General features: G+C 43.0%; 1 protein-coding gene across 4 annotated transcripts in view; it reads left to right on the top strand.

Annotated features, from left to right (window-relative positions):
• The first annotated feature begins 6,678 nt into the window (after nt 1-6,678).
• The window catches only part of FAM13A (family with sequence similarity 13 member A), a 267,752-nt gene continuing 256,714 nt past the window's right edge, over nt 6,679-17,716 (top strand). Inside the window, exons 1-3 of one of the 4 annotated variants that reach the window (XM_090037062.1) lie at nt 6,679-6,998; nt 9,972-10,161; nt 15,124-15,333. In XM_090037062.1, the coding sequence (XP_089893188.1) occupies nt 6,972-6,998; nt 9,972-10,161; nt 15,124-15,333 (427 nt within the window). In that variant the 5' untranslated portion in view covers nt 6,679-6,971. The remainder of the gene's footprint in view (nt 6,999-9,971; nt 10,162-15,123; nt 15,334-17,716) is intronic. The other 3 variants (XM_090037061.1, XM_090037060.1, XM_090037059.1) reach the window with 3 other exon arrangements.

Here is a 17,716-nt window from a genome sequence, read left to right as displayed (position 1 = left end):
TTGAGAACCAGGCATCCATACACAATGTCCAGTCCAGCAAAGTTGGTGCTTGAGGACCACCAACTCAGTGCTGATAACATTGGCTTTAGCAAGGATGCTGTTGCTTATGTGGCAATCTTCTCATCTGATGCAGAGTACTTCCAGAGGCACCACTGATGAAACCCCTCCAGGCTCTTGTGATGATGATGATAGGTCACCCACATTTCATATCCACAGAGGAGAGTGGGGATAATGACTGCACTGCAGACCTGGATTTTGGTGTCTTTACAGAGATTGCAATTAATAAGAACATGATGAAGCAATTTCTTGAAGGAGGCACTTTTGCACCAGATCCTATGCTGGATTTCCTCATTACCCTGCGCTGGATCTCCTTACTAGGGCAGCTCACAGATTCAATACATGACATGGTTATGCTAGTGTAAACCACCTTGCATAGGTGTGAAAAAAGGAACAGATACCAGCCCCTAGCCTGGTGTTACTGCTGTAGACTTACCCTGGGAAGAAACAGTGGTAAATATACACCACCGTTAGCTATATCAGCACAGGTTTTCTGTCCTATTGTAGCTTTTGCTCAGTATAAACATGGTATATATGTTTTATTCTGTCAGGGTGCCACCTCTACCGTCTCCCCGCGTCGGGGCTGCCCACTGGTTGTCGAGTGTCTGCTCACCTTTGATTGGACGTGTCACATGTGCCTGCCTCACCTGCCACGACTCTGATGTTAATGGAGTTAGTTCAGATGTGTGCCACGTGCCGTCCAGATATGAGACTCCTCGGCATCCCACGGGTCCTGCGTTTTTGAGGGCTCCTCCACCCCTACACCCTCGCCCATTCCACCGGGTGGTGGCCGCCTGTCTGGCCCGGCCACGTATCCGTAGGTCTGACAGATTGTCCACAAAAGAAATATAAAAATCAACACAAATATTATTGCCAAAGGGTTCCCTGGATCAGGGCAGCTGCTTCAGCCTTCTGCAGGCATCCTCTGATCTCCCCTGGCAATCTGTAGGGGTGAACCCTCCTCCCTGGCTCTCTCAGAGCTCCTCTTGAGGGCTTGATCAACTCCCCTCTTTATAGTTAATGCTCACTGTTGCCTCTCGGCCCCATGTCGATTAGTGCCCCTATGTTAGGGCCTATATGGTACCTGGCTCCAGCTGGGTCCCAGCTGCTCCCGGCCAGTAAACAAAACAGTCTGATGCCCTTCAAGGACCAGCTGATGTGGCCCAAAAACCACCCTGGGACTTACCCTTTCTCCAAAGGTTTCTACCACGACTCAGAGCGGCTCGCATCCTCTGCAGCATCCTCTGGCCGGCTCCATCCCCTCCGCAGCCTACTTCCAGTTCCGTGTTACTGCCGCGTGTCAGCTCCGGCCTCTCTTTTATGCCGGCCCCGTGAATACTGGCCTGTCCCTTCCCCACACACCTGGGAAAGGTGGATCCCTGCCTAGTGCCTTGGGCCTGCAGGCTCGTGACCAGCGGCCCTCCGCTCCGGCGGAGAGTCCTGGAGCCTGCTGGCTTCTTCTCTCCCTCACATATTCCCACTTAATGACAAGGCTCTGCAGTAGTACCTACTGGGGTAGACATCTGGGACAACTGCTTCTGTCTTTTCCAGATAAAGTGTAACGTGCATTGTTATCAATGAACCTGATGTAAAGGGTCTCAGTGTCAGTATCTCCAAGTCCCCAGTGACAGTATACATTAACTTAATCACAGCTATCTTTGAGGTGTGTCAGACATGTAGTCAGAGGAATACTCTGATGAGGTATTGCTCTGAAAACGTAATAGTTAAAAAAAGTATACAAGACCTAGGAATCCCAGATTGAGAAGTTAAATAGTTTGGGATTAGAGTGCATTAGAACAAATGACTGCCATCTGTTACAATGGTAAACTGGTCTTCTAAACTGAACTAAGACAGATGTCATCCCCTTCTATATATAAATGGGTGAAAGGGGAAACTTTGTTTGAAAATTCTGTGGTTCTCTGTGGGTGCTTGATCAGTGAGGTGAAGATGGCAACATTATAGAAGGACCAAGGCAATGACTGATTGTACATGCTGAAGATCTCTATAGGACACTGGTCTCATGCCTACAGACCATCAGCAGACAGGGATTTGTCAGATTGACATTAGTCCCATTAAACAGCCTTGCTTCCTCATGTTCCTTAGCAGGAACACTTTTTTTTGTCTGCTGCCACTGCTGGTCTCAAGCCTACCTTCCACACAATGACAACCCCATTCTTCACAGAAAGATATGTTCAGTGACCAACGCTGGCCTTTGTGCTTCACAAGAGTGGTATCAGGCAATGACACTTCAGTCCACCTAGGAATGTGGGATGGGCAACAGGGAGTAACTTTTGCCCATTTCATGTTGCAGAGGTAGGGGTGAGGCAGGGTCAAATTAGTTGATTAAAGTTGGCGACCTTTGAGAAGCCATATCACCGTGGCTTGTCAGCACATCTACACATGTGCTTTAATACGCAGTAGCCTATTCTACTGTGCATTAAGTGGCGCATAAAAAACTGTTCAGTAGAATTAGCTACTGCTCATTGTCACCTAAAAAGCATGTGCTTGCTCTACTGCATATTAGTGCAGCCTAATGCACATTTATTTAGTACCTCATATTGGAGATACTAAATTTAATGCTTATTAGGAAAAGTGCATGAATGCATATGTAGACACACCCAATGTTAATCTTAACTCTTCCCTTACTGAATCTCCTTCTCAATGACTGGCTCTTCAACTTATCACCTGTGCCTCTGTAGAAAATTTATTTTTTCTTCTTTTTTTTCCTTTTTTACTGCATGTTTTGGGTGTGTCTTTCCTATAGTCATGAAGAATGCAACACATGCAGCCACACTAATGTAACGTATGCAATCACACACTGTAATTAGGTTGCTTTTTTCTTTCAGATGTGAGTGTTTGCCACTATTCATCTACAAGCCTGAGTGTTGTTGTGGCTCCTTGGTTAACACGTGGCTCCTCAGCCAATCAGGGCTGAAGGGGAACTGGTTTCAACCAGTGGTTTTCAACCTTTCTAGACTTCAGGCACCCTTCAGAAAAGGCCATCTCTGAGTTTTCAGAGTAATAGCAGGTAATTCTTTTGCTGCAAAGAACTTAAAAAGACCACAGCAGGGCAAAAGTGTTTATGACGTTGTGGATTCCTATTGGAAATCTCTAGGTTAATCTAGTGAATAGTGTGTCCATGTTTGCATACCTGACCATACTAATATTGAGGCATCTTTAAAAAGATCTCAAGGCACTGGCTAAGAAGCACTGCATTTAGAGGATGACGTCCACAGAGTTGGTGGTGCTGCCAGAGTTTTTGGTGCTACAATGTTTGCCTTTCACAAGAAACCCTGAGCAAGGTCAAATTCTGCCTTACAAGCTCCCTACTACTCCCAGAAAGGGGCCACAGTGTGCCATCCTAGGTTGGGCAGCAGATGCAAAGACTGACAAAGGGGAGGCAGCACTGTAGGCCTGAAGGGGCATCTGGACTCCTGAAGTCATTGTCTGTGGGTCCAGAGCTTCCATTGACTCCGAGGTGACCACACTGGGTGTGTTGACCCGCTTCTGTGCCCTTTGGGGCTGCTGGGCTCCATGGGCAGAATTGGGGCCTAGGGCTATGCCCTGCACCCAGCACCTGAGCTGGAGCAGGAGCTGTAATGGTAAATAGCTCTGAGGCAGCAGATACATGGTATATCTTTACAAATGGAGCTGGGACACAGCCTCCCCTTCCCCCTCCTCCCCATCCCACCCACACCCAGAACTTGAGGTGGCCCAGGGAGAAAGCCTGGTATGCTGCTGCCCCAGCTCTGGCTGCAGAGAATAAGGCTGAGCCAGCAAGAGGCTGTGCTGCCTTGAGCTCAGAAGTACCTTGAGCACCAGCAGCATCTTTCGTTCTAGCTCCAGTTCGCCCCACAATGACAGAGATTGGGCCCGGCCCAGCCCTGCAGCAGGCAAGTGCCCCTTGCCTCCAGGTGAGCACTATTTTCTTTTAAAGGTATCAAATTTAGGAGTGAATAACTTAAAATTGCCATTTTTATGTTGCATTAAGGGAATGAATGTGTAGACACATGCACTTAATGTGCCTTAAATTGGATTAAAGTACCTTAAATTGGCACATGTAGATGCGGCCAGTGTGTCATGCCTTACTTCTCCAGTGCTAGAAATACTAACTGATCCCTGGCATTCCTGATGCAGCACATCTTTCTCTCTCAAAAGTCCTCATCCTGAGAGCTGGTGACCAGTCCAAGATCATTTGTCTGGAATGGGAGATCAGATGGCAATCTGTATGAACCTAGGCTTCTCTTAGATAGAAGGTCCGGGGGAAAACTCGATTGTCTGAACAATAGGAGGTTGCACTTCTGGTGCTGTACTGGGTGGAGTAAGGGGAGTTGGCAAGGGGAAAGTTGTATTTGGGAAATGTATTGAAATGTATAAGAAGGATGGTAAATTGCTTCGTACACTTGTCTTAAGCTGACCTTGTATTATGTGAGTAAATAACTAATTGTAGTAAGTGTGGATCAAAGATACTAATATACATATTCACAGCATTTCAGTGAATACAATACCTTTTCTTTTAAAGGTAAAGGGCAGATTCTGGCTGCTATAGTAAGCAATGTATTATATTGATTGTCATCGTTCTTTTTGGCCAGTGAAGATTTTCTGCAGTTAAACTGCTTTGGAAATGAAAATGTACATTCCTCTCTGCTACATAAGCTTATAAAAAAACCTTTTGTCATTATTTGCTGTTCATCACAGGGCCATGTCTAGACTCACATGGACAGTGAGCAAGTTATCTTCCCATAAATTGTTTTTCAGGTCTCAATCTTCAACATGTAATCTAGTTTTATTTGTGTAACTACAGTTAGGGCTAAGAAGAACACAGCTGTGTGTGATACATATGGAAAGCACATTAATGCCTTAACATGCGGAGGAAGATGGACCAGCAGGAGGTTGCATCAAATCCATGATAGAGCACCATGTTCTACTGCAAGGAAATTTCAAATGAAAAGATAGCTGCTGTCTAATTCACCAAGTGTGGAAAGGAACAATTTTAGACCAGCAAAGCTGTTGCTAAAGGAAAAATGAAATGTAACATAAAAGAGTTTATTCTTAATTCCAAAGAAAAATAATTGCTTATGGGGAACCCTCCCCCTTAAAATATTTCATAAATCGTCAATTCATATTTGTGTGTCATATGTCAGCTGGGCCAGTGTTCAAATTATACCTCGACTCTTGTGAGACAGGGGGGGAGTGGGAGGGGTCAGCAAAAAAAATTGGGATGCCCATCACGATGTCCTAATAAAATCGGAGACCCTCCCAGGTTATGATTTTCAAATCTTACAGGGGGGCTCTTGTCTCAGCCCCCCTAACCACCCCCATAATTTGAACCCTGCCCTCCCCATTAGCTTTCCTTCTAACAGGAAGCTCAGTTCTTTCCCACTAATTCATGAGAAAACTTTATTGTCCAGCAAGGTGAAGCAAAAGTGGAAATACTGTGTCCAGTCCAGCATTTCAGCACACCCTCATTTGATAACCCAACCCATTTCCAAGACCTCCACTTTAATTTAGATACCTGGGCTCTGATTCAGGAAAGCAACCTTATTCAGTACAGCACTTTTAACAATGCTAAAAGTAAATCAGAATCCTAAGTATTGTCTTGAATGGAAACAGGCTGGCATGCTTGCTTAACTGCTGTTCTGAAAAGGGATTCCAGAAGAGGGCCAAATATTCAGAGAAACTTGGCACTCCAACACACTTTTGAAAATGTGGACCCTCAATTTCAGTTTCTAGGTAGGAAATGCAGCCTGGAAATTCACCTCTAGTACAAGCCTAAAGTGAAAATTAACTGTTCAGAAAGTGAAACTCTTCATGTCCCAAGCTGTGGGTGCTGTGAATACTGTTGGTGTCTCTTACCTTTTTGCTTTGGTTGCTCTTTTCCTTCTGCAGTCTCATGATCCTTTGTTCTGTCCTGATACTTCTAATGTGAGTACTGTGTTCTTCCCAGGTAAATAGACAAATTGTACAGGAGGATTTGATTGAGCATTGCATGGGTGATTAAAATGTAATAGGTATACCTGTATTTTATTTTAACCCTGAAGTGTATCAAATATAAGACACTGTCATAAACTTCTAAATGAACTTGTTCAATCTGTGTGAAAGACCAAATCCTGCTTCTGTGTGTAAATGATTGGAAATGATGCTTTCTGGGTTATTTGCCAATAGCAAGTCAAATATTTTTCCCCCAAAAGTTTTTAATGGAATTAACACATTTGTTAACTTGAATGGCATTTTACGAGGTACAGATAAATGCAGCAATTAAGATGCACAGAGAGAGTGACTCACTCTCTCTCTCGGCTCATTTTATTTTGAAAAGTCAGCCCTGCTTTGGAAAGAGTTACTGTATGTATTAGTAACATACCAAAGGAGTTTGTTTAGCCTGAAGGTATTTCTGAGTTGTAAAGCAGGGTGACGAAACTACCCTCACTAATTCAGAACTGGGAGTGATGATGCTAATCATTAATACCACCAAGTGGCAGCTGTTGCATAACGGGAGGTGGGGAGGCTAGTCTCTGGGGCGATGTTATTATGCAGGACACATGCTCTGTAACTTCGTGGGTTACATCTTTGGAAAAGCTTGTAAGAAGTTCCTGCTAATTCATGAAAAGATGTTAATGACTTAAGTTCCAGGTCACATGACTCTTCCAGATTGCCAGTACCCGACTCCTGGAATCAGATTTCAGCTGCAGGGAACTGCTTCCAGCCATTTGTACAGCCTTAAGAAGAAAGAAATGACTTCCTGGGATTTTCATCCAAGAAAATAGGAATTCCTTAGCAGCTTTGGACCTTTCTCTGGATTTTTGTGTTTTCCTAAACTGTAAAGCTTTCATGGCATAGACTCTTAATAGCCTTCAGTATTTTGCCTAATACTTTCATCCCATCTTCATCAGTTCTTCCAAACACTTCCTGAAAGAATGGGGGCAGGAGCATTAGCCATCTGTGTGAGTACAGACTCTCTGTTGTGTGCTGTGATTACTCTGAGTGTGCATAAGGAGGTCTCTGCCATCCACTAGTTTATTAAAACCATATAACTTGGTAGTGCATGAATATGTAGGGGTAAGTGTTAGATAGAAGTCAGCCAACCCCAAATGCTGATCTTAACTTCAGCTTAAAAATCTAAACTAGCCAATCAGTATGGATCTGTTTAAAATGTCATGTTAATGATTTGTCCAAAATGTACCGAGGAGTGGCTACTAGTGTCATTCAGGGACGAGTGAATATTTTCTAAGTTATCTCTTGGTACTGCTCTAGACTAAAATATAGACTTATTTTTATACTGTTTTCTGTTAAATATTTAACAGCAAAGTTGTTACAGTAGGGAATTCAGTGCAGGTATAAAATGGAGAGGGTTTTGACTGGTTCATTAAACTAAAATGTACAGTTGGCATTTCTTTCTTTTCTGGTGGGGATTTGTTTTGAATCTACAACTTTTCTTCTGCTTTTTGATGTGGAAACAGCTTACAAGAATAACTGTGTCTAGCAATGGTGGAATTGGTTGGCAACCCTTTTAGTCACAGACTGACTGTGACATGGAGTTTGTAATTATGATTTTTAGATAAATTAGAAAACCACCGCTCTGAAGTGTGTGACTTCTAAAAATGCACGCTGCTGTGTGTTGTTCAGTGTTGTTGAACTTTACAATATTGTTAAGCAAAAAAAAAAGGTTAAGGAACCAGTCACTTACCTCTGTATGAAACAGCAACTACTCACAGGAAACAATAATTAAAGTACAGCAATTATAATAAGATTTTGATTAACGGTTTTCCCCAGTTGAGTGTAGATAGGTTTAAACTGGTTCCTTAAAAATTGCTTTAGCAAATGGCTTCATGCTGATAACTTAACATTGTTTTTCTTTTGTTACAGGCATGATTTCTTTTTATATCTTTGCATATTGTTTATAAATCTTTGTATCTTCTGTGATTCCAAGCCCAATTTATAACATTGTATTCCTCTAGCTTCTGCTGAAGGCCAGGAGTAGGAGATCAGGGTGTCTGGCTCTTTAACAGACTGACACCATGAAGGTGGACAAGTGGCTTGCCCTCTCTGTGCCTCAGTTTCCCCACTGTAAAATCAAACCAGGATCCTGTTTTTCAGTCTTCCAGTGCCTTTGTAAACCTAAGCACACACTGGGTGTTTCAGCATGCTAAGCACATGCTGGTCTTCTAGGAAGGTGTTTTGAGGGCCTCTAAAGGAAGAGGCAAAATAGTATTTTTTTTTTATTCTTAGTTTAGCTCATTTGACCTAATATCTATCTATCTATCTATCTATCTATCTATCTATTGGTATAATACCTTGATATTATACTGTATGATATTACATATTAATATAAGGTGATGGCAATATATATCTAATGCTAGAATATATTACTATTTTTTTAATTATAGCCAATATTATTTAATACTCCTAAATAACACATGAAAAAATAAATGGTCTAGCTCACTAACTTCTGCTTTCATGCACAGCCTTCCAAAGTGAAAATTATTTTTATTATTCTCATAACCCTAATGAAATGTATTTTTAAAGTCATACTGGTAACAGTCAGTGGAAGGCAGAGTTTGAACACTGACAATACTTACTAATTATTTATCACATGTTTGTACTATTTTTAATTATCTGGTCTATTGTCATGGCTGAAATGCTATGTTATATTATAAAGTTTTTGACTGCTTTAGCTACAAAGGTAATATCCAACAAATGTGGCATATAAAAGTAATTTACATATAAGATAGCATGAAAATATCTACTTCTGCTGTCAAATACCTCATTAAAAGATATCTTTTCCCTCAAAGTTGCTGTGTTTATCAGAAAGGATGCAGCAGTCTGGGTAAAATGAACTTCATTTTTTCTCTCTCATCCAGAACAAGGACAGTCAGGCTCAACAGACAAAGTCTGTGCAGCTTTCAAGTTAGGTAGTGAATTGAGTTGAAATGGCATGTTTCATGTGGAGAGATTTTAGAAGAAATGCTACTATTTTAGAACCAAAAGAAAAAATACAAATACAATGAAATAACTGTGTCCCTGTGTGTTTTTGCCCATAAAATACAAGCAAGAATCTCTGCCAGAAGGACTGTTGCAGCTTAGAGCAGGTATTCTTTTACCTGCTTATTAGCAATATGTTCCAGCAGTCAAGTGGAATGATTTTGGTAAACATCATCCTGTTCAGCCATAATAATGAAACCATGCTATTGTGAACTTCCACACACACACATATGTGACATTTGGTGGGGTAATATACTTCTCTGTCTTCTATTAGCAACTCTTCTTATATGTGTAGCTTGTCAGTCCCACACAGCCATGCTCTGATTTAGATTTATACCCCGAGGAATACATAATTTATTGTGGTATATTGCAATAGGATTTACTGTTCCTTGCTTGAAATATTTTAAGTCAGAACTGGATGTTTTTCCCAAAGACAAAAGTTATGGACTTTGACCCAGTTATGAGCTCATTGGGTAAAGTTCTTTTTCCTGTGTTTATGCAGAAGGTCAGACTAGGTGATCATAACAGGCCCTTCTGGCCTTAAAAATTAAGAGTCCATGTTGATAGTTTATTGTGTAGGTACTGTACACAGTCATTTCTGAGTCCCGCCCATTGGTTACTGTAGCAATGGGGTTTGAATACAGACTGCGGTGTGTCTGTCCAGGCTCTCTCTTAGCTACAGATAAGTTATGGTTTGGGGCCCTTCCTCCTCCTTTTTCCACTTTTTGTTCATGAGCTTTTCTCTGCTCAGTTCCAAGGAACTGCTTCATAGAGATTTTGCTAAGGATTAGTTATTCAAACAAACCCACACACTGCAGACTGTTCTATCTCAAAACATACAAGCTCAGGTTTTTAATTGACGTTCTCAAGCTGTAACCATGCAACCTCCTATAGTAAATGTGACCGACTGCTCTCGTTTCCTATGCTCCTTTAAGCAAAGTAAGTCAGCAGTGAGGCTGAAAGAAGACATGAAAAAGATTGCAGCACTGCCACTGAACAAGCAGAGGGATGCTAGCTGCCAGAAGGTGTTTGGCGTGAGTCTCCAGGAACTTCAGCAGCAAGGACTTAGCAAGAATGGCATCCCAACTGTGGTGTGGAATCTAGTAGAATATTTGACCCAGCACGGTAAGCTGAAAGCTGTCTTTTTCACTTAACAGTGCTGGTTGTGAATGTCTCTTCAAAGGCAAGGTCTTCTATTCGTCCCTGGTAGAGAAGCTAAACAAAGTAGTGGCCCAACCCCTGGTCCTTTTCCCCCACTGGCTTTTTGTTTGGCTGGCTTTGTGGCAGACTGCAAAGGGACATTTACATTCATAATTTGCTGCATTATGAAGTTGCATTTTTGATCATTTAAGATGTTGTTTACCTCCAGCTTTGCATATTTGCTTGTGTCTCAAATACATGTGTGTGTGTGTGTGTGTGTGTGTGTATACACATATAATAGTGCAGTGGCAGATCAGCGGAGGGAAAGGGGGCAGGCGTGCTGCATCCAAAGTTTAAAACCAACTGTCTAGCAGTGGCAACAGCATTTCTAGTCAGGCAGTGCTGAGGGAATCGGTTTATTTTTAACTGGAGAAAAATATGCGTTGTTTTATATGTGATTATGCACCTCACCAACTGTACCCCCCATTTTCAAAATTCTAGGTCCTCCTGTGTGCAGGGGTGTGAAAGGTATGGCCCCTGGGCTGTCATTTAGCCCACAGGGCTCCTGGAGGGAACATGAATTTGGGGCTCAGGGTGAAGGAGATAGGGCTCCTGAATTCCAGCGTACAGAGCCCCATTGAGGATGTACGTTAGCAGCAGAGGGGTAAGCAACAGCTATGACTCGGGTTCAGGCACCTGCAGCAGTTATCACAAGCTCTCCCTACTGCCAAAAGCAAGAGCAGATCTGGCCCACAACAGCAACTATGATCTGAATCCAGTCCAGGGGGCCATAGGAGTGTGACACCACTGTAATAGTGCACCTATATATTTATAAGGTTCAGAAGAGGCTTTTTATGTTTATTAACTAACACTGGAAGGTAAGTCTCTAAATTCCCAGCCTTGTCACGCTTGTATTTAATATGTAGAATAAAATGGGATTCATTCTTTGTTGCTATTCATGCCTTTGCAGAGGGCTAGCATGAGGCGTCTACACCTTTGTTACTGTATATTACACCATGACCATAAAAGAGGAATTTTCACTCTATGAATATTGGCATCTGTTTTATTCTAGCAACAGGGTGGAACAATGTTTCTTTTAAGGCGCCTTTTCTAAGCTCTGTACTGCTCATTACAGGGCATGTCTACACACACAATTAATTTGAAGCAATAAACTCCAGAGCAGTTTGAACCAGAGTAAACTACTCCCAGCCACAGCATCTACATGTGTGCCTGAAACAGCAGCAATATGAGTCAGGGTGGAGCAGTTTACACCAGTGCCAATCCGGCCTGGGTCCGCCTCAGGCTTCAGGTGGGCAGCAAAGGAGCTGACTGGAGCACGAGGGTGCTGAAGTGAGGAGCTATATGGCTAGGCAGCTGACAGGAGTCTGGCCCCCTGTTGGCTGGACTGACTAGGTGTAATTTACACCCATGGACAGCATCTAAACATGTGTTTAATCACAGTTAATTACTCTGCAATCAGATAGTACTGTTCCCAACAGGGGTAGAGGGAACAGTACTATCTTATGGTGCTGTTAATTAGTTTACTGCGGCCTAATACCATTTCAAGTATAGAGGTTGACACTTTAGGCTGCAACTAATTAGTCTGCTCTACAGTAAAATGCATGTGTAGATGCAGCCACATTACAGTACTTTACATTCTCTCCTGACATCTTGAGAAAACAAGCATCCGTTCCAATTTGATCTCAAAAAAACCAAGTTCAAAGTGAACACGGATCAAGATAGGATATAAATTGGAAGGGCAGTATGTATTCCTGAATACTTTCACCTTGGGGGACTCATATTCCAGGAAGAGAATGTCTTGTTTGTTTAGTTTAATCCCTTTTCATAGTGTCCAAGTGGTACAGCAGGAGAGCAAAGGTGAGGAGAACTGGTAAAAGCAGTTTCTGCCAAATTTAAGGTTTAAGCAAAAAGCCCCAAACCCTGTTCTAGACCTTATGACTGGAAAAACATGGTTCCAAATGTGAATCAGAGCAGTGTTGTTGTAAGCTGGAACCAGTTCTGATAACCTTCATCATACTGAGTATATTAAGATGTTGGGAACTAAGCAACTGGTGGTTAAGGAGATATTTTACTGGTGCATGGATAATAGAATATAAGCTGTGCATTGTTCATGCCTTAAGAAACCACAGTATCTCCTGCCAAATGTGAGCTGGATGGAAGAGGCAGGACAGGTTTCTCTAGTCTGGTGGAACATTAAATGCTTCCTAAATGAAGGAGGTAGTGTTGCAGTGATGCTATAGCCACAGTGGTCCAGGAAATAAGTGAGAGTCAAAGATTTTTGTCGGTGATATCTTTTATTGAACCAACTCTGTGCTTGGGACAGACTTTGATAAACTTTCTAATGCAAATCATTCTTCTTCAGGTCTGAGCCTTAACTGTCAACATTTAGGATAGTGTGTGTTGTCCTAAATGAAGGAAGTTAAGACACCTTGCCAGATGATGCAGGTCACCTATATCCAGCTCAGCTTTCTCAGACAGGCACTCAGTTCAACATGAGCCAGGAGAGGGATTCTGTCTGCACCTAAGTTCAGGTGTGTGCAGTGCCTGTTTCAAAGTCTGAGTTTCCAGATAGCCCTGAATCAGTAATTGGTCTCATGAAGAGGGCAGTGTAAGAGATGTAATCCTTCCCCCACCCCACTGTCAAAGTGCAAACAAGATCCAAAAGATGTCCACATATCTGAAGAGAGTCTAGGACAGACTCTTGCTTTTCAAAGCAGACATGAGCTAACCTGGAAATCAGTTGGTTTTATTTTTTTGAGAGGCTATCAAAGCACATTTTGAGGACCAACTCTTGCACAACCTCAGATATGAACTTGGTTAATTTGGTGATATGGCACAGTTCCCTCTGCATGAGAATAATTATCAATTCAGGACCATCCTGAAATGCAGACTTTGAGTTGTCAGTTTTATGGCAAGGAGGCAAGGATGTTTGTTTGGGGCTTTTTACTCTGCTAAAGTTAGAACTTTCCTAGGATTTTTGCAAAATCTTAATTTGAGCCTCTTCCAGAAATGACTTTTTTGAGGGAAATGAAATGGTGATAAAGGATGCATTATTGTGTGTAGAATATGTAACTTCCCCTGACTTCTAAGATAGCAATAGATTTTGATAAGCAGTGTCTCCCATTGCCCAGCAGATGTCAGAGTAACATTTTATATAGTGATATTGCTGTCTATGAGAGGTATGCACTTCAAGTCAAACCTGGCTGTTTTATGATGTGTTTCTGTTACAAGCTGCATTTTGTAACCCCTTTTTATTGTGCTACCACCAAAGGATAAGTAATTCTACAGAGATGGTGCACAAGACTGAAATTTGGTTGCTGAGGTCTTTATTACAGTATTCTGCTTTTCATTTTCATGGAGTTGCTCTGTTTCAGCATGTGAAATTGGGGGCAGATCCAGGACTTCCCAAAGCAAAGTGCAAGAGCAGCAACTCACCCAGCAAGGGTGGTTGCATCTCTAGCTCCCTGCTTTCTTCCCCACCAATGCAAGCACACTGTCCTCAAGAGACTCAGGGGACTTTAAAAAGTCCCTAAAGCAGGTGAAAATCCCCACTCTCCTTCCTCTCTCCCCTGTTTGCCACTGTTGCTGTTTCTGGGCCTGGAAGACCACCAGAGCTGTTCCCACCCACCCCAGCCAGGCTGTGCTGAGGCTGGGCTCATCTGGGGATGGGGACAGTAGGAACAGCAGCTCAGGAGAGTACTTCCCACCTCCCTCCCCCATCCTGTGTGAGCCCTCCTTCCCATGCTCCTACCCACCCCACTGAAATTTCCCCAGCCCCAGCTGAGCCCAGCTCATATGCAGCCTGGCTGGGGCAGAGGAACAAGCTAGTGCTTCCTCCAGAGGGAGGGAAACTACAGCAGCAGGCAGGGGAGGGGGAGAAAAGAAGGCAAAGGGAATTTTTCACTTCCTTTAAGTGCTTGAAAAAGACCTCAGAGGCTCCTTTGATGCAGTCCAATCCAAAAGCAGGGTGCAGGCGTGCCACTGCATCCCCTGAATCAGCTCCTGCGTGAAATCTAGGCATGCGCTGAAATGGAGTTGACTTTAAACATGATGCGATTCATCTGGATTCTTTTGTGGAATATGTGGAAGATTTCCTTCTCCCGTAACTCTTTGGTTTGGGGTGTATAGCCTGCTATAAAAACTCCACAGCCCACCTGTGCCACAGCAATTGCCAGCCCCACCTGCACTGCCCCAGGGCCCCACTCACCTGAGCAGCAGCAGTGCAGCACCTCGCCCACCCAACTGCAGCACACCCTGCAGATGGAGGCTGTGGGGCGGGCCTGTCCCTGCCCGTTCCCCATGCTGGGCCAGGCTGAGCAGACCCCCTGAAACCTGCTCGCAGCACCCCTGTTATAGGCCACATACAATACAAAAGTATGCCTTGTATCCTTTGAATTTCTTCTATAGTTAGTTATACAGTTTTGCTGTTCACAGTGGAGTTACCGCTGCAGTTAATTGTCTAATGTACAAAGGTTTCTCCTTTGCTTTTTTGGTAAATGTCTTTGGTAGGACATTTAAGGGCCCAATTAAGAAGTGGCCATCTTTCCATAAGTAGTGGCTCTGATGGCAATAGAGGCTGTGAGCAGAGGTACTCGCTTAGATGTTTTCCATGTCAGAGTCTAATGGTGCAGCTACTGCAGCCTGCAGAAGTAAGACTCCACCATTTGAGCTCAATCCTGAGTGGTGCTACGTGGTCACGGGTTCCATTGAGGTCACTAAGATTCATGAGTGTTGAAGAGTTCTAATAAGCCTCAAGATCTAGTCCTTAATGTTCATTATTAGGTCATCTAGTAAATTCAGTAAGGTGTGTGTGATGTATACTGTGTGTTGATGGCTTGCACCAAGGTGCCTCTGTCAGCAGTGTGTGTTATTTTAAAGCCAAGTGTTTGTTACTTATTTTTTCTCATCTGTGATATATAATTGCAGGACTGACCCAGGAAGGTCTCTTCAGGGTAAATGGTAATGTGAAAACGGTGGAGCAGCTGCGTCTGAAGTATGAGCGTGGAGAAGATGTGGAGCTGGCTAAAGATGGGGATGTGTGCTCAGCAGCCAGTCTGCTGAAATTATTTCTAAGAGAATTGCCAGAGGCGGTCATCACCACAGCCTTACATCCCCGATTCATTCAGCTTTTCCAGGGTGAGTGAAAATCACCCCCTTAGTGTCCTTATATGTGTTTTCTTTTCTGAAGAACAAGAATTGCAGTCCCTACCTGTTCTGCACAGCCTTTCTTGTGTATATCGTCCTGTCTCTCTTACATTTCCCTTGCTGCCACTGTTCCCTACCTGCTCCCCAAATGCTTTGAGAATCACAATTATGGCAATTTCAGTAGAAAGCATAGGTTTCTAAAAGAGCATCGATACATGTTTAGATGGAGAATGAGTTCTTCCATGAATGGTAAAACAGTTCATGTTTGTGGCTTCTATAATCCTTTTATAATCTAGGCACTTCAGCCTGAACGGTCAAGTTTGAGTGTTCTCACAATCTGAATGACAGGCAATCAGAGACATACTTTTCAGAGCAAAGTTTTTTGCTGCTGCTCTCATAGTGCAGGCTTTTATAAAGTCATGCTGGTGGATTCTGGCAAAGGAAAGTTGATGCTGATCCCCAATTTGCTAATCAAAATAAATATATTTTGGGGGTTCAAATACACCTTATCTCACGTTAACTGTTAAGAAGTGATGCCATATCAAAATTATTCAGCTTACAGATTAAAAACAAAAACTTTCCCATTTTTACTAACCTTTCAAGCTCAACCTGGGAGATGATGCTCATGGCTTATATATCACCATCAATTCTAAATATTCTGAAGGTGGAAGTTTCCTTTAATCCTGTTTAATTTTGTACAGGAGACCCTCGCCATTTGTGGGGGATACGTTCTAGAGACCCCCCCGCAAATGGGGAAATCTGCAAATACTGTACTGTGTCATCTGCATTGAAAACTTGTTCAGGGTTGTGGGGGATAATCCCGTGCTGCTTCATGGTCTGCTGATCCCGATTCCTCCATCAACCTCACATTATGTAGATTGTGCCTCTTTTTAAATTCCTTGAACCACCCCTTCCTTGCAGAGTGCAGTAACAAAGTGTCATCACACTACGCAGGGAGAGAGCATGGGTTGGTGTGGCACACCACGAATATTTGAAACGGTGAATTGCAAATCTGCAAATAGCGAGGGTTTCCTGTATTTATCTCTATTTCAGATGGGCTGCTTTGCTATAAGCCAGAATGCTGTTGCAGCAGCCCTCTTCTCACCACAGGACATAAATAAATTGCTTTGAATTCAATGTGAGCTATTTTATCTTGTTGGATGAGATCCAAGGCTCTTTTCACTCGCCTATAACCTTGCAAAGACAGCAGAGCTAATAGGTAAAAATACTAGAAATGTGATCTGAACAGTAAGAAGAAAGCAGATGGGACCACACATACGCAAGACTTTTGCATGCAACTGAAATCACAGATATGACTCGGACCTGACTGGTGTGGAATTCCCAGACCCCAGTCATGAGGCACAGTCTGGTTTCTGAGCTGGCTAGAGTATGGAGAAGAGATGGATTTAGTCTGCTTCCCTGGTCTGCTCATTTGTTCCTGTAGGCTTCAGGGGAGGGAGAGCAAGGCCATGGCTTTGCCACTTCCTTGTCCCCTTTGGAGCCAGGTATTCTCTTGAGGGTGCTTTGTGGAAACATCCCATACCCTCTACCGAGTGCAGAAACTGTATCTGTAATCACATCATCCATGGTCTGTGTGATTGTAGGAAAAGGCTCTTAATGATCTTCTGTTCCACAGGTGTTGGATCCATTCAGTAAGAAAGTGTCACTGCCTAGAACAAGGATTAGCAACCTAACGCCAGTGGGCCAAATCGTGCCTGTAGAGACATTTGGTTCTGGCCCACAGAGCGAGGGTCTCTGGGGTTTTGCAGATGGGGCTTTGGCTGCGATGCAGTTGGGCAGCTGAGCATTTTGCTCGTGCCTTGCTGTGACTGGGCAGTGGAGAGGAGTGTTGGTGGGGAGAAGTGGTGGCAGTAGTATCCAGACCCTACCACTGGCTTGCCTTGGACCTGAGCTAGGTCATTCCAGCCCACTGCCAGAATAGGTTGTCAACCCTTGGTTTAGAACATCCCTTTTCTGATCCAAGTCACCTTTGCTGGGGTTTTTTGGGTTTTTTTTAATATTTCTTTATTTATTCTTAATATCACATCATCTCTGACTTATGATCTATATTAAATTAAATGTTTCCTTTTTATCTCATTTTATAACAAAGTGGAAAATATTTAAAAATTTCAGACACATTCCCACCCCTTGCTGGAAATTATTAATGTGAGCTACAGGCATTCCTAGCTGCCATTTGGAAAGCTTCATTCATGCTCAGGCATCCATAAATGATTTCCCATAAGAAATGGAAAATTTTTCCTGATACATTTCATTTCCATGGAAGGCACATATTTCTGAGTAACAAGACTGGCCACTGCATGTCACTGTTGCATTTGAAACACACATGGAAAATAGGCATGTTTTGCTTAAGGAA

The sequence above is a fragment of the Crocodylus siamensis genome, chromosome 2, assembly GCF_052110815.1.
Source record: "Crocodylus siamensis isolate JL-2025a chromosome 2, ASM5211081v1, whole genome shotgun sequence".
NCBI classification, from domain to species: domain Eukaryota; kingdom Metazoa; phylum Chordata; order Crocodylia; family Crocodylidae; genus Crocodylus; species Crocodylus siamensis.
The sequence above is the reverse complement of the archived record's forward strand: the minus strand, read 5'-3'. Positions and strand labels throughout refer to the sequence as shown.